The sequence below is a fragment of the Agelaius phoeniceus genome, chromosome 8, assembly GCF_051311805.1.
Source record: "Agelaius phoeniceus isolate bAgePho1 chromosome 8, bAgePho1.hap1, whole genome shotgun sequence".
NCBI classification, from domain to species: domain Eukaryota; kingdom Metazoa; phylum Chordata; class Aves; order Passeriformes; family Icteridae; genus Agelaius; species Agelaius phoeniceus.
Window position 1 is genome coordinate 27947657 of NC_135272.1, and position 23281 is coordinate 27970937.

Consider the following 23281-nt stretch of genomic DNA (forward strand, 5'->3'; position numbering starts at 1 on the left):
AGAAGGCAACACCACAGCCAAAATGGGATGGCAGCCATGCATGGCTCAGCTAAACACACAGGGGGCAGGCAGCTTGGTGGACAGTGGTGTGGAGTGTGCACCTGCCCACCGTGCTGGTCAGGTGATGGGCATCACATGGGTGACTCAGCTGGCAAAGGTGCTTTAAGGAGAGTGTTAACATGATAGCCCACAGTGAAGGAAACAAAACCCCCAGCTGGATGTTGAGGGGAGATTATTCCATATTCAGTAACATGACTGTTTAGGAGAACAAGTAATCTCTGACAAAGACCTCTGGCTCTTCTCCGATCTGATAAAGCCTGGCAGCCTACAGGCAAGCTGGTCCCTGCAGGGACTGCCACGGATGAATGCCGTGAGCTGAAGCTGCTAAGGCAGGAGGAGGATAGGGAGGGCAGCCACCATGGGACATGGTGGACATGCTGCAAACAGCTCACCCAGAACACTTTTCCAAAGCAGAAAGGCTTGCGCAAGGTTTGGGTGTTATTGCTCAGGCACCTCTTACACCCCCTGGGCAGTAGCACAGACACGTGGCCTCAAGGCAGTGGTGACACAATATCAGAGCTCCCACCATATACTCCTGGCCCGGATACACAGCTGTGTGCCCACTCACTTCCCAGCAACAGCTGGCTCTTGCCCATCAGCCAGACCTCAAACCCCTGTTTTCCACTCTTGTAGTACCAGCTGTGCACTATAATCATCACCAATCACTGGCATTTAACTTAGACATGCAAAATTCACACCAGAGGAAAACTATCAGAAAAGCAGGGAACTGAAAATGTGATTATTTCCTTTTGAGAAGTCTGCTTAACTCTGGTTGGAAAAGAGGGAAGGCAAAGAAGGACACACAGACAGACATGGTGGCATATTTGGGCTGCTTTCCAGCAATCCTCTCACAAACAGTCGGAGCATTTTTGAAATGAAATTTTTTAGGCGATTAGCTCACAATGTGAACTTAATTGCTTTTGGTATTTAAAAAAACCCATTAAATTAAATGGCCGAGATATTGAGGCTTAAGCGGTGGCTGCTCCTAATGCACAGTAAGTGGCAGCCTCATTACAGGGACACCACATCCAGCAGCATAATGTGCACACCCTGTGATGTGACCAGTGACAGGATCTTCAACAGCAATGAGAGGATGGCTCAGAGCAAGGCTGGCATGGAGCATGCCAAGCTCCTGGTTCACCAAACCTTCCTTGCTGGACAAGACCAGCCAGACCTTGTGTGGAAGTCAAGGGCGTATCAGCCTCCTTCAGCTTGACAAGAGGAGCAGCTGGAGTGGCACAGTGCCACACTGCAGGACATGTGAGTCTTGCTCTTCCAGGACACGGAGGTGATCTCCACCACTTTGATTACTGCTCCTTGGGGGTCCCGCAGTGCTTGCACTGCTCACACTCGGAGTGTGGCAGATGCACAGCTCCCATGGGTGACTGTGAAGTGAAGGGAGCTTGCTTGGTACCATTTATGCCCACAGACAGCCCCTAAGCTGGTACCTTGCACCTCTTTATGACAGTGCTGTGCAAAGGAGCTCTCCTTCACCACAGGACTGCCTTGCTTTGCATTTAGTGCCACAACACAGCAGTGCTTTCACCTTACTTTACTTGTTTGTTTAAATTATTTACACTCCTTAGATGCAAGATTGCTCTCCAAAAGGAGCATCCTTTGGCTGCTGCAACTTTAAAATGACTTGCATCCATCACTCAATCGCTTTCAGGTCAAACACACGCTCCTGACTTAATGACCACATTTCCGCAGCAACAAATCTGTCACCGCTGTTTGTTTAAAGCCAACAATCTGTAGGAGTACTGTGTGCAAGGATTGAATTAACTCAGCATCCGAATGACTGTGGTGCCAGACCATTCAAATTGCACCTTTCCTGAGATCTTCCAGCAATGTTAATTAATGTTCCTTGGGTAATGTGCAACATGCTGCAGTGCACAGGGTTGCTGGAGAGAGCAAAGCCCGACCCCTGTAGGCTTAGAGACATGGGAGCTGTGTTCCTGCCTGCCCTCACCCCAGGAGCACATGGGGGATGTGTGTTGGGAATAAGGAAGGGCTGGTGGCTTGCCTTTGCTCTGATGTGACCCACAGTGATTTTCCCCAAAATTTAGTGATTCAGCTGAGACATTCCATGCTGGATGTTAACTCACACTGAATTCTTTTCCCAGGAAATTCCAGCCCAAACCATTAATATATTGCCATCAACAAGAATGACAAGAATGTCACTATTTCCCTTAAATTCTAGTTACTTGCCAGCTCAAGGTTTTTTCATATTTACCATGATGTTTCAGAACAAAGCCTTGACGTCTGTTGGGAAGGTGATTTTTGGAACCCAGAATGTTTTGGATTTCCCATTAGAATCAAGCCAACTTTGGGCAAAGACAGCTGTGTGCGGCCCTGGGCAGCTGCACGTGCACTGACAATCATCCCAGGGCTGGCCCCTGCTTCCAGCTGCTGCAGCCCTCCTGGCACCCACCCTACACACCTGCGTGGGAAGTGGGACCCAGCTTTCCGGGTGCTCGATGACTTCCCCAGGAAGTGCGAGGGAGGAAACTGTTTCATTGAAACACTTGCACCAACAAGAGCTGGAGCCAAGGCACAGACAAGCAGGAGGAAACAGTGATGGGGAGCTAGTGGGGCTGGTGGTGGGAGCAGCTGAGATGATAGCAGGACACATGGGGGAAGGGACTGGGACAAGAAAACAAGGACAAAGAGCTGGTATGTGGATGGAGAGGCAGATTGAGCTTGGCAAGATGTGCAGAGAAGGAAGGAGGGAGCGGGATTCAATCTGACACCAAACCAGCCAGGTCTCCTGCTACCATCCACATCCTCCAGCTACTCCAGCCATTGCCCACCAGCAAGTCCTTGGCACAAAGTCCCCATCCCAAGTCCCTGGCCATGCTCCCTGTTTTGTCTGCGGCATTCATTCATATCTCCATGGACCAGAACTGGGGTCCAACGAGGAATCCTAACCTGGAGAGCTGGAGCCCTCCCCCAGCCTTCACCTGTCTTGCTGCAGTTAATTGGGCCACTGCTCTAATCTCTACCTGCCATTGATTTAAATTCAGCTCCAATTTTCTTCTTTGACCTTCTCTCCTCCAGACCCTGCTCGCAAACAGAACACAAATCCTCAAACATTCTCTTCATTTTTCCCTGCAATATTCCATCATGCCCCAGTCCCAGGGTGGGGAAGGCTCAAACCGGTGCCTGTTTGAGCCTAGACACTCACACACAGGGATGGGCACACAGCTGCCTGCAGAGACCTTCCCCAGGGCACACCCACCCCACTCCAGCAAGCAATGGACGTGGCGATGCTCTGATATCATCCAAATGGCAAGAGAAAAGTATGATAAGGGGACTTCCAGATGGTTTTCTAGAAAGGACAGCTGCCTTTTTTCCTAGGAGCCTGTGAATCCAAGGAGGGCATGTAGGAGTGCTCCTGATTGTGCCCGGGTCTCAGCTGCTGGTTTTGCATCCAGCACCCATCCAGCTGGGGGATCTTTTGCTCACCTGAAAACTGATCTCTTTGTGCTGAGCACCAGCCCTCTCTCTGTGGGTTGGGATGCTCCAAGGGCTAGTGTAAGGAGATGAGCCACCCATGAGCTAGGGGAAGATCTCTCCTTTGTTGTGTCTTTGGGGCCATGGATCAGGCACAGAGACCAGGAGCACCTGCTCCCAGCTCTGTTATGCCCCTGGTGCTCTGTGCTGTGATCTGGAAGGGGAGCCAGCCACTCGGAAGCAGTTAAAATCATATTACAGTGTGCTGCTGCAGACAAGCAGGGGAGGTGAGGGTCCAAGACAGTGCCTTGGAGATGTCCCTCACAGAGAGACACTGCCAGCACCATGAGGAATGGGGGAGGACCTGCCAGGGGGGTTCAGGATGGGAAAAGCATCATCCCTTAACACCCACGCCTTCCTGGCCCCAAAATGGGTGGAAAACCTCTGCCAAGGCTCCTTTCTCAAGAAATCCTAGATGCCAAATTTCAGAGCTCTTGGGGTCCTTCTTTCCCTGGCAACAATTCACTATGTAAAGAGGCTGGATATTTATAATTATGCTCAAAGTGGCCACTTTGAAAATCTATATATCTCTAGGCTCCCTGTACATCATAATGTCAAGTCTGTGAATGGAGGCATCCATCAGAGGCCTCACATCACAGACCTCGGAGCTGTGATAAACACTTGGGAAATGCTCGCTGAACCCCGTGTCCCACTGCTGCCTTCTGGGCAAGAGACTTGGTCTTTGGGGGGTGCCCCCATGGTGACTCCTCCAGGAGGGATGCCACTGGGTGTCCCTGAGTCACTGCTCCCACATGGGGATGGGAGCAAGGTCTGAGTTTCTCTAACCCAAAGCCTTTTCTTCTGACCCTTGCTATTCTCCAGGAAGGGGGGCTTTCCTTCAGGTGGGACCATCCAAGCCATCACCCCATTTCCACACTGTGGGCACACTGTCTGCAAAAAGGCAGCTTCCAACTCTCTGCCTGGGAAAGCCCCGGTGCTGGGAGGGTGGTGAGCTACAAGAATAAGATACACCCTTCAAACGCCAGCTCCACTCTCAGTCATCAGATCCCCACCTTAGAAACCCCAGGATTTCCTAAGTCTGACTGACAAAGACTAGGTCAGTGACAAATGCAGGGCTCAGTCCCCATTCTCAGCAGGGAAAACAATGCAGGGAGCTGAGCTCTCTTCACCAGCAAGATGCCTGCTGGAGAACAGGAATGCCCCTCTCTGCTGACAGCGTGTGAGAGGACGCACAGCCGTTGCTGATGCTTTGCCCAGGCTGTTTTTAAAAATTTATTACTCTGTTGCAACATGAAAAATAAGACAGAGAAGTAATCATTAGTATAACTATAACTCCCCGTGCAATAGTCCCACTTGTAAATTGAGATTTATGATTGCAGCTGCCGATATTTTAGAGGCCGGAGCAGGCAGCGGTGGCAGCACAGCCCAGCTCCGCGCTGCCCCGCCGCAGTTACAGTTTATCACAATCTGCAGAGATTATTGCAATGAATAATACACAACAGGCTGGCAGTGAAGAACTATTCCCGATCAAACGCTTCTGTAAACAACTGAATAAATAATATTGCTCAGCCCCTCTTTAGAGCCCTCGGAGGCCCAGGGAAATCTCTCATTACTCAGCAAGAGAGGCAGCGGGGGGCTTGGAGATGCCCTGAGGAAGGGATGCAATGTCTCTGGGCAGGCACTGGACATGCCAAGCATGGGCACTTGTCAAGCAGACAACTCACTCTCTCATTTTCCGTCAGAAAAGGAGACGAGACACTGAAAAGACCTGCTCATGGTCCCAAGGTTTCACATGCAGCCATGAATAACTTGCTTGGACAGACTAACGTATGCAAGCTCAGAGCGGTATCGCTGTCCTCTCTTCTGCTTGGCAAGGCTTTTGCTCACTTCTGATATTGAGTTGGCAGCAGGTAAAGAGCAGGTTGTGGGGCAGCCTGGCCTGCAGGCAGCTGAACCCCATCCGCAGCAGGGATGGGACATTTGGGACCGAGCCCACTGGCAGCGGGGCTCCATGTGCTCCCTGAAATGTCACTAAGTAATGCAATGTGATCAGGGTTGTGTGCCAACAGCTGCAGAAAGGGCATTTCTTACACAGCTTGAAAGGATAAAGTTCAGCTCCACGATGCCCCAGGTTCCCCCACCACAGCGAGCTCTGGCTCGGTTGCCACACTGTGGTGCCACAGGTAACAGCTCTGCAGAAACTCTTACCCAGAGGGGGAGCATGGAGGACTCATCCCTTCCCTAGCACCCATCATGCAGAGGTGCTTTATTTACTCTCCAAATGTCTACACTCAAAATACAGTCAGCACAGGAGGAGGGACTTGAAGGCAGCTAACGAAGAGCTATAATCCTCCTTGTGCTATAAACTAGCCCTGCAGCAGCTCTCCAATGTTTCAGATCCTTCATACTCTGCTCTTCACATGGGATGGGTGCCCCTGTGCCTCTGCCCAGACACTTGCAGGCAGGGAACACCCCTCTGCACCTGTGTCCTGCCTGCTCCAGAACCAGACTCTCACCTGTGCCTTCCCTACAGGCTCTACCCACAGCTAGGTCCTGGGGGAAGGCAAGAGGAGAAAAGCAGGAAAGTTTGCATCCCCGCATGCACTGCTCTACAGTGCCTGTATGTGCAGCAATCAGCTCCAATTAATCCCCCCTCAGCTTGGCCCGCCCGCTTCATTACCTCCCCTTGATGAGAACCATCAGTGGGGCCTGTAGGATTTTGCTAATTAGCCTCACTTCGTTTATCATTTCCATTTTCTCCCAGAGACGCTTGGCTTGCTGGGCGACAGCTTCATCTCCTGCTGAAACAATGCGGCCCCTTCTGTGCCTGTCTCACTTAGCGCTGTCACCGCAGCCATTATGAAATTGGGGTTTCATTTACACACTAATTAAACATTACAGCTTGTTCACAATTACAACATGGGGATGAGGAGGTAACTAATTACTTAAGAAATGAGCTAACATTTATCTCTGATTCTTCCCCCCCAGCCCACCGCCCTCCTCTCCAATCAAGATTAGAAATTGTTGTTGGATGGCGGCAGCCCAGCAGGCCCCTGCCCATCTCTGCGTGTGCCTCGTCCCTTTTAGGGCGCTGTACTGAGACCCTGGCCTGGGGACAATCCATCAACCCCTAATTGCAGCTGGGATTATGGGGGGCTGTGACAGTGGTGTGTGGCACTGTGCCAAACGGGCTGCACAGGGACGAACTGCAATGCTAGGGATGAATCTGTCCCACCTAGATGTGCCCAGCAAGGAGGTGTCCCTGGGACAGCCCAGGCCACAGTGGGGACAGGAACTGAGGCATTCCCTGGGCATCACCTTCCAGGCTCCTGCCCGTTGGGTGAAGGCCTGGCTCTGCAAGAGGTTGGGGATGCCAACACACCCTCCATGTCTCTGCTGATGGGCAACTCATCCTGAAAAGACATTTTCTTCAGGGAGGAATTAACATTTAAAACTGAGAACCATTAGAGTAAATAAACCAGGCTGTCACTCAGATCAAAAGGCAATGTGAAGTGTGGGCTTGGGACAAAAAAGGCCCTGGGGAGCAGGCAAGGAGAGAAAGGGGCAGGCATCCCTTCGTCCACCCTTGAAGATGGGGTGGATGAGATGGGCAGGCCAGCACCTCGTGTTCAGCCCAACAGGGCTGGGTGCTGTCACCAAGAGAGGAACAGCCTCCTTCCATGGGCAGCACAGGGCTGCCATGTGCTGCTGCTGCAGGCCAGCAGCCCCTTTGGTCCTCATCTCCCTGCAGTGCATGCAGGTGGGCAGAGGCTGTGTGCAGCGACCAGAGAGCTACACATGGGTTAGAGGACAGTGGAGATGGATGACAGTGACCAGGATCATCTTGAGATGGATGCATGGCTGCTTGCAAGGCAGCTAGCCTGATGATGGGAGACAGGCTGAAGAGGCCAGAGATGCTGCTGCAGTGCCTGAACACCGCTGCAGGCTCTGGCAAAAGGATCCACAGTATTCAAAACACAAGAGGCTCCCCCCACAAACAGCCCTAAGCACTGGAAATGCTTTCAGAAAAAAACATCTAGTTCAGCACCAGACAATTAAGGTTCTTTTGCAACTCTTAACCCATGATTTTGAGACAAAGAATTTGGTGCTGGCATAATTTGAACTGCTAATTGCTTTCCTGATCCGTAGTCAGTGAACTGAGCAGAAGTGGACACAGAAAATCACGTTCCCTGTCTGGGGGAAATTCAGAGCTGCTCTCCAGGGGGAAAGGGATGCGCTCCTCTTCCCTCTGAGCAGCTTAAAATATAATGATCAGGAAACAGTTAAGCAAAAGGGGGGTGAACTGGTGGTTTAGAAAAAAGAAAACTCACACCACTTTATAATAATAGAAACAACTCATTCCCATAGTTTTTATCCTTCCTGTCTTTAGCCCACAAAAAAAAAAAAAAAAAAAAGAAACCCTGAGCTAAACTACTGACACTGGCTGGGAGCTTAGAACTGCTGCATCAAACAGAGCCCTTGAATCTCCTGAACATAATTGTGCTGCCCTCTAACCTCAACCTTCAATCAGTGCAGTGTAACTATCTCATTTTAGCCTACAGGACACACCCCTCTGCTAACTAGCAGCCATATTCTTCTCATTAGGAGATTGCTCTGGATGGGAGCGTGGAGGCAAAGCTGGCGTCTCTCCTTTTCTCTCCCCTTCTGCCTCTCTCAGCTGTTATGTATGTACTTTCAGAGGGAGAGCATGAGCAGGGGGCTTTGTGGGTGCTGGAGATGACCCAGCTGCCAAGCCCTAAGATTCTTGGGCATGCACACAGAGCCAAATCAGTGGCTCTTGCTGAAAACATACAGCACGGGAGAGAGGACCTGGCCCAGACACCCCCAGCACTCAGCAGTTGGCAGCTAAGGGCTGGAGTGGGCTTCCTGGTAAGGTGGTGCTGCTGTGCCCCTCCTTAGGGCAAAGGGCTGGGGGTCCTGCTGTCTGCAGGCTCACCCCATCCACAGAGCCCCTGGGGAAAGGCTCCTGTGGTAGCAGTGCCAGGGCACAGATCCCCTTCCCTCTGGGGCCTGGCTGAGAGGTGGCAGCAGGCAGGGAGATGCATGCCTTGGGAAGCCAAGGCAACCAGCAGCACCAGTGCCATGCCTGCTGCTGAGGTGGGCAGGAGACAAAGAGCAGTGCAGGGTTGGTGCACTGCAGGAGGGTCTGTGCAGAGGCAGCCCCTCTGGCTGCATGGATGCTACCCCTGCACATCACATGCCTGCAAGTAATTAACAATGAGGCTAATTATAGTGGGAAAAGTGACCCAGGACTACCAGGCACTCTCCATCACTGTGGGGTTTGGATCACATCTCTGGGTAGGGGTATTCCATGGTTAAGGATCAGCTCTGTGCCATGAGGGGATAAGGAAGGACAGCTCTGCAGCCCACCCCGCGTGACAGCCCAGCCAGCTGATTCTGCTGCATCCCTGGGCCATCAACTGGCCAAAAACTCATAGGAGCTCTTGAGCCCCTCCTTCATGCCATCTCTTCAGAGACCTCCAAGCACACAGGACAGACATGTCAGACTACAGTACTGAACATGGAATCTTGGTCCCAGCAGCATGGACTAGTACACCCACCCTTAGCAGTGACCATGACCCTCCCCTCCGGCCTCCCCTCCAGGTCCTGTACACTCGCAGCCCAGTTCAGAGCCCAGGCTGGGAGAAGCTGCTTGGGCTCTTCTGTGTTAGAAGAATGCAGCTCCCACCCAAGCTGGAGCAGGAGTGCTCATGACTCTCAGGAGCAGATGGAAACAGTCATCGTGGTGCAGCCCACTGCGGCTCTCTCCTGCAGAATCAGGAACAAGCCAGAACTCGGGTGATTAACGGCACAGCTGGGATCATCCTGTGCAGTGGCAGCTTTGCCTTTGGGAAGAGTCTCAATCTATGGAGGATATGAGCAGATCACCTCTGATCCCACTGCAGACCCATGAAAAGAGCAAGGCCACGCTGGGAAAGGGCAACAGTTTGGCTGGTGCAGCTCTCCCCTCTGGCCAGTGCCCCTTTGCCCTGGGATTTCAAAATGTTAGCAACTTGGGAGTGAGGGAAAAACATAGTATTGAATAGACTTTTATGTGTCAATGCCCATCTTCCCCACCCAGCAGCATCTTCCCCATCCAGGCCTTGTCCCTAGATCCTCTGCTGAGCTATAGCAGCTATTAACACACTTTGAGTTCGTTATCTTAAACAGGCTGCTCAGGACATGGGGCCACGATCCTGAAACCAATTAATGTGATCCTTTGATATCAGGGGAGAATGAAGAGGGGACTGTCAGCACCACAGCGAGGCAGGAGTTACGGGTCAGAGCCTAACAGCACAGAGGTGCCCCTTAGCTCTTCACAAGAGGCGGGGGTGGAGGGCAGCTGCCAGACCTGGCTTCTGTCAGAGCTCTTCTCTGCATCCTCAACCCTGGCCTGGTGCCACTTCTCAGGCTCGGGGTAGAGCAAAGGAAAGAAGCATCATGGCACTTAATGGGGGTCCAGATGCCAAGAAAGCCACTGCTGCCCTGTGCCTGGGTCAGGGCTCCCAAGAGGAAGGCAGTGGTGTCTACCACATCTCATCCTGGCGCTCATCCTGGCACAGCAGCACATGGCATGGAGGAGGCTCCCCTCTGCCATGGTGGGAATGGCCATGGTGCTGGCAGTGCTCAGGCTTAAGGCTCCAGGCACCCTGGAGTGCCAGGGCAGTATCATCCTGCAGCCCCCAAAACTTTCGTCTTTCTTTCTTTCTTTCTTTCCTTGCTTAGCTGTTTTTTAAAAGCAGAAGTTATCTTAGCCAAGTCTTTTGGGGGAGGTGGAAAGAGAGTAGGAAGTCAAAGAGAATCGTCTTGCTAGTCAAAGCCTTTAACAACTATTTTTAATATCAGGCAGAGGAGCAGGATTTTGAAATGAAACAGACAGTGCCTCTTTGATGGGCGAGCTATAGATCTTGAAACAAGGTCCATTCCCTCCTCCTTCACTAACTAACAGCCATATTTCTCTCATTAAAGACAATCTGGCTGTATTTTCAAACTTCTTAACAAGGCGATCACCGTAATTTGAGATTTCTATTATCCATGCTCCTATTACAACAGTCTTTTAAGCAGCCAGCTTTTTTTTTTTGCTTTCTTTCCCTGACTTTGTCTCTCCCCTCAAACTGCCATTAGTGGTAATGACGTGCAGGAAACGAGCACCAAGAACCACCTTTTTTTCCCCCCTTCTTTTTGGTACTAGGTTGCGTGGGGGGAGCAATAAGGAATAAAATAAAAACCAAAATGAAGTTTGGTTATCTCTTATCTGGAGTTTGGCTTTTAATCCACCCAGGAGTGCAAAGGAAGCCAACGCAGTACTTTATCTCCCCTGTCGATCATGAACCCCCCTCCCCAAAGACCCCCATCTCTCTCCTCTTCCCAAAGGTGCGTGGTCCTGGCCCCCTCCCTGCCCCATTAGTCCTTTACTGGGCTCTGCCAGATGGATGCAATTTGCATAATATCACCAGTGGAGGCTGGCAGATCAACTGGGGTCAGGCTCTGACATCTCCAGCACAGTCTATCTCCAAGTGCTAATTTGGACTGCATTGATCTCTCTTTCTGATTTCTTTGTCATTTACGTCTGCCACGGTTTGACAGGAGATACAGAGACAGACAAGAAGGGAAAAGAAGGAGGGGGAGAAGAAGAGGAGAGAAACAAAGATTGTAGTTACAGATGTCTTTAAGCGAAAAAACAGATTAATCCAAGGACTCCTCTGAGGGTCGCAGCTTTGAAATATCCTAATTATCCTATTCATATGAATTCCTGTACAGACTTCGAGGGGGGTCTTATCAGGGAACTCAGGGGAATGAAAACTTGTTAAATTGCAGTGGAGTCTCTCTGGCTGACTGCTACCCCCTGCCCTCCTGCACCTTGCAATCGGTTCTCATTAGGTGAAGCGGGGCAGCTCTAAACCTGGCATCCCTTGCTGACACAGCCTTCCCTCTGCACCTCTGCCATCACTCTCCTTAAAGGCAGATCCTTACTAAAACTTGGGCAGGAGTCTCTCCTCCTCACAATGGCAGACCACAGTGCTCACCAGCCCTGTACATTCTAGGGAGGACAGAGAGGGGACAATGTAGATGCTCAAACTCTGGAGACAAGGACTAACCTGAGAGGGACAGCAGCATGCCTGTGACCCCCCTGGGATGCAGTCATGTAAAGGCAAATTTGGGGACACTGCTGTTGCAGGACAGTAGGACATTAAAAGACACCCTCCACCAAAGTCCAGGGTGGAGCAAGGCAGGCAATCTGTGCCCTTAACTGAGATGTTTATGTTCATTAACAGGAAACTCTTCCTCTCCTCACAGGTAAGGGAAGACGCCACCATTTAGCCTCGTCTGGGACATATTGCAGAGACACCAAGGCACCAAAAGAATCTACAGGAAATCAAAATGTCACTCGGTGTTTTACATTGCTACTTTCTACAGAAAAAGCTCTGTAGAAAGTTAATGATCTTCCAGGGCTTCTCACCTAACACATCTCACTGTGTCAGAGGGTGCATCACGGTGCTTGGGAAGTGCTGTCTGTTACAGGGGCAGGAGAACAAATGCCAGCAAAGATGTTCTACCTGCCCAGCACAATATTGGACAGGGCTTGGGCAGTGCAAGGGTTGTTCCAGTAGTGTCTGAGGGGAATGTTTTGCAAGGCTCAGCCACAGACAGCTAAAAAGACTGGACAAACAGCCAGGAGTGTGATGGATACAAGGCAGTGTAAGGGTCATTACAGCACAGATCAGTTCAGGTTTGCACACTCCTGGTTTTGGGACTGGCTGATTACTAAAACAGAGCAGACATAATACAAATAATACAAACCATCAGCCTCTCCCAGTGCTCCCACTACAAACGTTGAGAGTGATGAAACTATATTTGAAAGGTTTCTCATCTATCACTGGGGACAGAAATTGGGCCAGGTGTTGGGCTGAGAATCACAACTGGCATGGGTGGAAGGGAGGAAGGGAAGGACAGCAAATCTTGCCAAGGGAGACAGTCCCCACCACTACTCCTAAAACCAGAAGCCAGAGGAAAGAGTAGAGCCTCTGCTGTGCCAAAGGGCAGCTCCAAGATGACGGCAATACCGTCCTGCTGGGGATCAGCCAGATCTGAGGCTTGAGACAGACTTGCCCCGGTTTGCAGCTGGGCCTTGCAGGCACTGCAGCACAGCAAACAATCCAGAAATCCTCTTAAATCTTCAGTCTAACCCTGGTGCTGCAAACAACTGCTTCCAGCCAGAAGAGAGGGACTTGAGCATACCTTCCACACATCCCCAGGGAGCAGGCACTGCCACTGCCTGCCTGGGGGCTGGGAGAAGCACATGGAAGCACCCTGACTTTTCTCAGGCAGTTGAAGTCCCTGCAGCCATCACACTTCCTCCAAAGGCTGCTCTCTGGGGACCTCGAGCCCTCAGCCAAGGACAAGGTGTGACAAACCCATCACACTCCTGTCACGCAGTCAGGGGTCAGATGGGCACATGACCAACTTTTGGCAGGGTAGGATGGAGGGGTGAGTGCAGTCAACACAAACACTCAATCATCCTTCCTTTCTTTCTTCTGTGCCTCCTTTGTTAACTGCAGGAAACAGCTGAAAGACCTTGAGTTTCCCATTGTAGCATGTATGGGAACAGAGCTGCAGTGATCAGAACATACCCCCTGCTGCTCCAGGGGAAAAAGGGAGAGCAGAATCCTCTCTAAAAAGGGTTTACGATTAGAAGAGTGTTCTGTCACTCTGGTGCGCAGTAATCCACTGCGCCACCAAGTCCCTTCAGAGAGATGTCGAAAACTTAAATGACTGAAAGCAAAAGAGCCCCGGCTCAGGTTCCCAGGCAGCCAGACATCCTAATTATCTTTAGATCCACTCCCACATGGAGGGGAGAGAGCACACAAGAGTAAAAAAAAAAAAATAAAAAAAAAGGAGAAAGAAAAGAAAAAGAAAAAGGAAAAAAAAAAGACTGTCACATTGCTTTTTTCTTTTTTTAAAAGCTTGTCTCTGCTCACTGCTTTTCCAGCTGTGACACCTCTCACGGTAGTTAATTAGAATCATGTCACCGCGTTAATGTGCTCTGACTGGACTCTGACAGTTGCTCGTCCTCTAACCGGCTGCCCTGGCCAGCCCTCCCTCCCCGCCGCTCCTCAGGGATGTGGGGCCCGGTGCTTGCAGCAGGACCCCTCACCCCTCGGCCACGCTGTCCCTGTGCCCATGGCCCCACGAGTGGCTGTGCAGGGCCCTGCACCCTGCCTGGTGCCGGGACACGCTGCCTGGCTGTGACACCCGGCACGCAGCCGCTCCACCTGTTCTGGATCTGCCTGACCTTTATGAGCGCTAATTTAAAATGACACTGCTCATTTGGTGACATTTCTGTTGATTTTTACTTAAGTCTCTTTTAATTATTTAATTCAGAGTCCTTCCCCTTCTGCCTTGAGCAGGGGCCACTGTGTGCAGGGCAGTGCCCCATTCCACAGGAGTGAGCCCTGTTCTCAGCTCTCCCTCTCAGGATCCCTCAGCAGAAGGATGGTGCTGTGCAAGTTATCACCTCTGCTGAGAAGTGAAAAGCTCAAAAAGAACGCAGTATGCCTGCTCTGGGGGAGCACAAGGTTCTCTGGGGCTTGTCCCACACCCTGGGACGGACCAGGATGGTGGGACTGGCTCTGCCACGTGGGGTGGGATGAAAAGTAGTGAAAAACATGAACGGAAGTTTCACAAAATGCTGTCCACTGCCTTGTTCTCCCTGCTGTGATGCAGGGGAGGCAGGTGGGTACCAAGGATGACAGAGTATCCCACAGATGCTGGGAGAGGGAGGAAAGACAGGAAAGGAAAACAGGAAAGAGTGAGAGCAGGTGGAAATATGGCCAGCAAGCTGCCAGGACCACACACCTCCAGCACCTTGCAGGGTGAGGCACAGCCTCATCCGCCCCCACCAAGCTCCAGGGGGAGAGCTGGCACTGACAGCCCCAGGCCCCATTAGGGCGGGTGGCCTGTCACCTGCCATTGCGCTTGGTGAGCAGAGCCCTCGCCGCCCTCTCCTGCGGCATCGGCGTGGGGAGCAGTCCAGCACAGCGAGACAGAGCTGCAGAGAGAGGGATGGCTGCACCGGGCACCCTGGCAGGCGCTGCCCTGGCTCCCCGCGGCGGTGGCAGCTCGAGGTAGTTAATTAGAATTGTGTCACTAAGTAAATGCGCTCTGACTGGACTCTGACAGACGCTCACCTATGACATTGGGGGCCAGGAGACAATCCACATCAAACTACTGCAGTGTGACCCTTTTAACACAAAGAGTAAACTCACTGCACATCGAGTTGAAGCTCATTAAAACTGTCTACTCTGCGAGCATCCCATTAACCTCACTGTTAAAAACACGCAATTCCTCTTCTTCTTTCCGAGGCCTAATTAATGCTCTGGATCAGGAACAATATCACACCCTAACCTTCCGAGATTTCCAATCAGTAAATGAAAAGAGAGAGATGGAGCCAGGGAGGCACGGTGCCTTGCTGGGTCGCTCACTGCATGGGCTGCTGACCTGCCCAGGCAGGTGGGGCTGCTCTGTTTGGCACGGGCAGAGATCCCCCCACAGAGGGAGCATGGCACCGCCCCGGCAAGGGAACTGCGGAACAGGGAAGATGGTGAAGCCATCTGTGCAGAGGCTCAGGGCTCACAGGGTTATGACAGCTGGTGTAAAACAGTGAGGGCACCATGTCAAGATGGGTGCTATTATGGGACCAGGTCTCCTGGTCACCTGGGATGGTACTAGGACGGTTCACTAGCAAGAGGCACAGCAGCCTAGTTACTGTCTTTCCCCTAAAAAGAAAAATAAAAACCAAACAAACCCCAAACCAGACATTTACATCTAAATCTAAAATCACAATAATGTATGTGCTAAATCCTAAATTTAAAGATTCAATTACATTCAATTAGATTCAGAAAAGATCAGTAGCAAGGAGTAATGTCATATTTTCAAGACAGTCAATGCACTCAAGAGGGAAGCAGAGCTGACAAATGAGAATAAAACTTTCCCAGTAGGAGCTGCTACTTTTGCAGTTTTGGAAATTTTTTGCTGGTTTTGGTGTATTTTCAGTTGAAGAATTGGCTAGTTCAGAGCTGAGAAACAACAAAGGATTGAAAATAAAAAAGGTTTGTCTCTTATCTTTCCATAATAAGCGAAGACAAACAAACCAACCAACTAAGGTGAGACAGGATGAGATGCACTCATTCTAACACCTTGAAAGGCTGGTTTCCAGAAACACTCTTCCAGCCCACTGGTTTCATGTACCAGGGGTTTTTTTACCTAAAAAGTATTCTGAAATTTACGTTTCCTTCCGTAGTGAATATTTGCAAGGGAAAGAGGATTTTCCTAATAAAATCAATTCTAACTACCGCTGAGGTACTTTAGCATGGCATTACAGATTTCATCTAAAAGAGCAATCATGAGTAATAATTTAATCACCAGCTCTTCAAGAACAAACAGTAATTCACCGTTTTTCTAATGTAAAAAATATTTAAAAACTAAGACCGAAGGCATATTATGTTACATAATCAATCAAAATAAATGTAGCAAAAATAGAGTATTGGATGAGTAAAAGAATAACCAGATTTAACAACTGGGCAGTAGTAACGAAAGCTGCACTTGGTTTGATAGGTGCTGTTCAGTAAAATTTGACCTTTTTTTCAGGGAAACACATTTAAAAAAAAACAAAACCAGAAGAAAATCAATTTCTGAATGTAGGTGATCTGCTGTCTGATTTAAATCACAACTAAAACCCGAGATTTTAATCCTTCTGATTTGTATGAGTGTCTGACTCCCAGCAGAGAGACCCCAACACAGGCACCCAGCTCCACTGGTGTGGAGCCTGTGAATGCTGGTCTTTGCCTGCCAAGACTCCCAGTAAAAGCTGCAGCTTGTTTTTGGCAAGCACCGCCTCAAACACATGTGTTAAGAATGGCAATGTCCCCATATATGTAAGACTGAGTAACTTCTTGGCAAAACTCAACTTCATTTTGCTGAGGGCCAAGAAAACAGCAGACAAAGAGAAGTTCCTCTCCCCAAGATTCTACAGCCCACTCTGGAGCTGACACGTATCTAACCTGTGTTAGAGAAGAGATGGAAATTGCATTAAAATATCCTCTCTAGTCTCCAGGGACACATTCAGCCCAGAAGGAATCCTTAGAGCTGAAACATCCACCTGGGAAAGGGCATGAAAGAATAGGCTTTATACCCCTTTTACTCCTTTCTGATCTCCCAAGGAATTCCTGCATCCTCACCCTCTGGAGCAGGACTTTTCTATCTCCTTATCCTGGAATATTTAAATTTCCCCCCTTCCTTTGCCTTTTCCCTCTCAAGAACACAATGGCACCACACCTGCACCCACCCCACCCCAAAGCAGCTGTATTTGAAGTGCATGCAGATGCACTTTGGTGTATTTGGGAACACAAATCATTCTTCTAGCCCCTCAATAAGCTTTGCAGCTCACTTGCTCAGGAACAGAAACCAGACAAAAGCTAGAACATGAGCTCTGTGCAGCAGCTTGCTCTATGTGCAGCTGTGTGTTCCAGGGAATGGAGGGAGACTCCAGCATGAGCCCATCCTGCCTGCATCCACTGGATGCTAAAGGTGGTTCCCATCCAGGATGTGGCCTTGGCCCTGCAGGGTGTCAAGCACCCTGAACTCTGCAGATATTGAACTCGATGAAGGAAAGAAGATGAAGCATAGAGCAGGACTGGTCCCAGAGCATGTCAAGTGCAGGGATTTGCAACAGATACCTGCTGAGACAGTGAAACAGAGAGTGATTTGGAAACAAAGCAATACAGAATCCATCAGGCAAGATGGCAAAATTCCTTGCAAATTGTTTGCAAAAACAAGTGGCTATCCACTGCAATTTTTCTGTCAGATTTGAAGGGAAACATCCGTGTTGTGCATTCCTGCGTAAGCGAATGAGCGTGCTGAGGCTCCCCAGACTGCCAGGAAAGGAGCTGCACAGACACTCTTACACTTCATGCTACCTGTGAAACTACTGAGACTGGCTATCAAATCTCCTTGCTGCTCCCTTCTCAGTCCTCTTTGGTTTGCAGATTTTTGGCCATCAGTGACCCACAAGGGCCATGAAAATCAGAGGCTGATCCCCCGCTTAGATGACCCAGGAAGCCTCCTCTCAGCTCCCTAACATTCCCTAAACACTGCTGCACTCCAGGGCTGAGCAGAAAGAGAAGGGAGGCTCTAGATGGCATGGGACCATCCCCAGATCCACAGCCAGCTCCTTGTTTCACTGTGGACAGTGAGAGGCTGGCAGTCCTTTATTCAGCTGAGAAGTAGGGCTGTGTTGGGATCAAGGCTCCTTACAGGCAGAGAGAGAAAGTAAGGGCAGTCCTGAGCAGGGAAAGGGATGGATGGCACCTCCCAACCCTGATGCATGGGCAGTCAAAAGCATGAAGAAGAGAGAGGTAAGGGAAAGGCAGGTTCACTTGGATGGAAAGCTGCAAGAAGGGAGCTTGGGTGCTGGGCCTCGCTGGCTCACGCTGTACTGGCAGAACTCCTCCACAGAGGGAGTTTGGCAAAACTCTCCTAAAGGACTGGAATGAGGAGGGACATGAACAGCAAATCCCAGAACTCTGTCAGGCACAGGATTCACACCTGTGCAAGACAACAGTACTGAGATAAAGGGGAGAAACCAACAGCAGACAGATGATACTACAGAGAATGGGGACACTTTGTTGGAGTAAGGGATGGCAGCAACAAGAGAACTCATCACACACATAAAATGAGGAATGATGAGGCAGAAACCAACTCTGCATCTACTTGAAAAACCCAGAAAAAGCCCAAGTCCCCGGAGCAGGACATGCACACACAACTCCGGCAATTCCTGCTCCCTCCTCATGAGCCTCCCAACATGGCACACAATCCAGGCAAATCTGCTCCCAGGCAGGGAAGCAAATTTTAATGCTACCTCTGTCAATAATGCAACCAGATCCATAGTTCAAAAGGACCCTGCTAATTAAAAGCTGGTGAGCTTTAAATAATTCATCTCCTTAACTTGGATTGATTGGAGAGTTTAATGGTTAGAGTCTTGAAACAATATTAAACAGCCTCTTGAAGGCCTAGGTAGCCAGTGACTTTTCCAAGTAAATCTTACCTCCTTGCAAACTTTAATGCTCAAAAGTCACTGTGGATGAAGGGCTGGGAGGCAGAGAAAATACCTGACCACTGGTCTCCAAGAGGTGATCTACTGCTCCACAGAGAAACAAGACAGACAAGAGTGATGCAGCCCTGAGTCACAGCCCTGTCTATAGCCCAGTAAATCTGAGCTCCTGCCTGTACCACAGCCTGCTGCTGTACCAGCTCTGCATCCCCAGTGTTAAGCAGCAGGCAGATATATGGCCTCAGTGTCCTGGGCCAGGTCTCCCTCATATCACTTTGATCCCTGGTGCAGAGGAGTTGGGGGATACATGGAACTCTGCCACTGTTTATCTTAGAGCACTGTTGATCACTTTATCTTGGAGCACACTGCAGGACCACAAAGCTCATCAGATGTGTTAACAAACAGGATGATGATTCAGTTCTCCAGCTGGGATCATGCATCTTAACTCTGCAGTGTGTTTCCAGCCAGTTCCCAAGCCAGACAGCACAGTCTCCTTTCCAAGGACTGCAGCATCCAGAGCAACTGGAGGACTGGTCAAACAGGGAGAGCATCCCACCCAGCCTGGGGACTCTTGTGCTGTGCTCCAGGCACCTAGTGCTGACCACATCCAACCCTAACCAAAGCACTGCTAGAGCAGTCTAGGAGAGAAGCAGCTCCCCAGCCAGAGGGACAGGCAGGTATATCTGGCACACCAGCATGTGCAAGGGACAGAGAAGTCATCCATGTGCCCATTCTGCCCTGACACATCTTCGTCCCTTCCACCAGCTGGGGACTCTTCAGCCCTTTGGCTTGTTCTCAGCACCCCAGACTGGACAATGTCTTAGAGCCGAGGCACATCCCACATTCTCGGAGCGGCAGCTGTGGAGATGGAAATGGCATGGGGCAGCATCACTCACCTATCCCGCTGTGAGGCCTCCCTATGTGCTGTAGGTTCAGTCCTTTGTTCATGTCTAAGAGCCCGTTCTTTGGCCAACTCCCCATGGCAAAGCTGTACGCCTGGAAGAGAGAAGCAGAGGGTCAGACACAGCCCATGTGCAGGGATGATCTGTACTTGCCCAGGTCTGACTGCTCCTGGGGCTGGAGTAGGTCTGTGTTCAGGGGCTGGTGTGTGTCTGTGCTCACCGTGTTCAGTGTGGACCCACACATCACCCTCGCAGCTGCTCTTCAGGAATTGCCCACACAAAGTGTTCTCACCCTGTCCTGTCCCACCTGATTCTCCTTAGAGGTGTTCAGAGCCTCTAGTGGTGTCCTGTACACCTGAAAACCCTTGTGATGGAGGGAGTTGCATCACTCAAGGCCACCTTTGCCATGTTTTGGCGGGCAAGCCAAGGGCTATAAGCTTGTCCCCTATGTCCCTTAGTTGCTCCAAAAACATCCACCCACTCCTGCCTTAACAGGGTCGCCAATAGGGGTCAGGGGGTTTGGGAAGGGGTGTTTATTCCCGGGCTGGCCTGGCCAGCAGGCCCCTTCTCTTCTGGCAAGAACAGCCCTCCCAGCTCCCTCTCCTTTCCACCCCCAAGCCCCAGTTGCCTCCGTTCCCTCCATCACTGGGACAAATCCTACTGGGAGCCAGCACTGCTCACCCCACTGCACAGAGCCTGCAGCCTGGCCAGAGAGAGCCTGCTTCATACCCACGGCATCCCCTGGCAGGGCTTCCAGGAGGAGCCAAGCAGCTGAGAGCCCAAGCAGCACAAAAACCCACTGGACAAGGCAAACATAAAAGCAGCCAGGCCTCCATGTCACACACACAGCTGTAATTACAGCCTGACAGCCACGTATCTTCTTCATCTCGAGGAATTAAGCTCGGAACGCATTGTGAGCAGTAAGAAGGGTGCGTGGGCTTAGCGTCGCTCATGCTGGTGCTATCTTTGCTGCCGTGAGGGCCATTGTCCCCAGATGAGATCAGGTCAATCCAGCAGCCCCTATCTCCCTCCTGCAGCGGGGGATCATCGCTAACCGCAGCCACAGTGTGGCAGGCATTGCCGACACCCTCCACAGGCTGCAAATGCCAGGGAGATGCTCTGCAGCAGGAATGGGGATGAACTGGGTGACCAGAGCTGAGAGAGGTGTCCCCCACCAGCCCACCTGCCACCTGCCTGCTGCTGGGACCTCCTGCCAGCCCCTCTTCCCTGCTACCTGCTGCTCTGTCTATAGCAGGCAGGTCTGGCCCCTAGCAGCCCCTTCTGCTGGCAGCCCCCCGGGAGCCACGGGGCTTGGGGGAGTTAATTTATTAGTGGCCCATGTAGCCATTCATGCTGCTTTGTTACTCCTGCCTTAGCAAAACAGAGGGCTCCACAGATAATTAATACACAGCATTGCTAATCCTGTTGGGAGATGATTAGCAATTAAAACTCCTAATTAAGTCTATGCATAATTCACTGAAATTACACTTTGTGTACACAACGGGGAGATTTCCTCGCCTTTGACAAACACGCTGTGGTATGTTCCCTGCTACGATCAGGATGCAGGCTAGCCAGCCACGGGGTGGGGGGAGCCAGAGGTTGGGGTGCAGGATGGGACCCTGCCACCCAGCTTCCAGGTGGCAGAAGTGGTTCCACTGCTGTTCCCTCTCCTGGGCACCATCCAACAAAGCAAACCCAGGCAGAGCATAGGAAGGCTCCCATGCTCAGCTCCAGTGGATTGACAGCAGTGGGGGCCATCTCTGGGGAAGCAGTATCCCAGGATGGGGAAGGACCAGGGGTGTCCCTGCGCAGGGAACTACCACATTGCAGGCTGCCTTCCCAGCCCAGACATCCCTTGGACTCTGGCCAGAAGCAACTGCGGTAGCACAGAGGGATGGTGGCAGGATCCCGGGAAAGCCTTGGGGACAGCTTTGGAAAGCTCCTGGCAGCTGGGTGGTACTGGCAGGCTCAGCCTGCCTCCCCTGGCTCTGCAGCAGCAGCAGCAGCAGCAGCAGGGAGCTGGCATCACGTGCCCCAGCCCCCGGATCAGCACCGGGCCCATCTCTGCATCGCCTTCTGCTTTTCCTGATCAAGGTCATTCGGTACAGCCGCAATACCTGAGCAAACTACCTAAGCAGCTGGGGTGGAAGTTGGCCTGACCACTGAAGGTCAAGTGTGCACTTATGCATATTCAAAGCTGCCTGCAGGATCGATCGGGTTTTAATTGTTTTTCCTGGGGTTTTGGAAGGAAGTGCCAGGGGCATTGATCAGTCCCAGACAAGGCTGCTCACACTCTGGGGCTGGCAGGGACCATCACTGCTGCCGGCACAGGGAAGTGCAAGCAGCGATGATGAAGGGATGAAGGCAGGGGAGAGGTCAGCCACCGCTGGCCGAGAGGAGGAGCCACTGCTGGGCTGTGCTGGAAAATAAAGTTTTTTAATTAAAAGTGGCAATTCTGAGCCGCCTGCTGGCAGCAGCCACACAATCAAGAGCAAGGAGCTTTGGTGTTTAATATTTAAAGACAACGTTTAATCTTTAAACAGGAAAGTTCTTCTTCTGACTGTTAAAGCGAGGCAGGAAGTGTTGGTGGCTCCCCAACACCAGGGTACCCAGTCTGCAGGGGTGGCTGTGGCCACTGGCTCACTGGAGCTGCTGGGACACTGGTGTCACCCACTTTCCTGCCAGCTTTGTGACCACACAGCCACCAGCAATGGCAAAGATCCCCGTCCCTTCAGTGCTTATTCCTGTGGCGAATTGTGAGAAAGTTTGAGATGCCCCTGGTTCGCTTGCAAGCCAAAGGATTTTTTAAAAAGCCATGAAACCCTTTCTGTGAGGAAATTGCACTACTTTGTACCTCCCTCTGGTTCAGTCTTAGTGTTGCAGAGACTGGGTTGCTCCCTTTTAGGTCAGACACTGAAGCAGGGCCAAGACCCTGTGGTTTTTTATTTTTATCTGCATTTTAATTGATAAAAATGCAGGCATCTTTTGAAAAAGCTATTTTTAAACGGTTCTGACCAAAATCCCAATTTAGAGAGAAACACAGTGTTTCTGATCTGCTTAAAAACACTTGAACAATGTTTACAGAATAATTTTCAAGCAGCCTGAGTACAATTATTTTCATTCATACCGTCTCCTAGAAAGGTTTTCCTTTTTTCCTGATTTTGTTTGTAATCCTATGAAGGCTACATTTACCTCCCTGCCAGTGCTGCTCTGAAGTCAGATGATTATTAATTATATTTATTTACTTATGCAATCCCATAGGCATACACAGCAGTTCACAGACAAATACCACCCTGGGTCCCTGATGGAGGGATCTCGAATCAAAGGTAAGCAGATATTCCTGTGATAAATGTGAGCTAATAGCAGCAGGAGATTAGGAACATACTGTGTTTCCATGCATAGAGCAAGCACCACGGATAATCCACACCTTGTTAAACAAGGGCTGGTGTGGGGAGGTAGGTCATTAGGTAACCTGCAGCCCACAAATCCTGCACAAAATCCAAAAACCAGAAGTGGGGATACAACATGGGGCATGGAGATGATGCACACACAGAATCACAGCATCTGAGGCTGGCTTTATAACAGAGCAAAAAAAAGGTCTGAAACCAACCTCCAGTTGTACCAGGTCACAAACCTTCCCAGTAGCTATGACACATCTGCCTCAGATGGCAAAGTGGCTGAAACAAGGGCTCTGTCTCCTATTTCTGACAGCACT

General features: G+C 50.7%; 1 protein-coding gene across 2 annotated transcripts in view; it reads right to left on the reverse strand.

The window, feature by feature from the left end:
- The window catches only part of ERI3 (ERI1 exoribonuclease family member 3), a 129240-nt gene that overhangs the window by 16509 nt on the left and 89450 nt on the right, over positions 1–23281 (reverse strand). For both annotated transcript variants that reach the window (XM_054638742.2, XM_077182445.1), the window contains exon 7: positions 19561–19660. In XM_054638742.2, coding sequence (XP_054494717.1) covers positions 19561–19660 — 100 coding nt within the window. The remainder of the gene's footprint in view (positions 1–19560; positions 19661–23281) is intronic.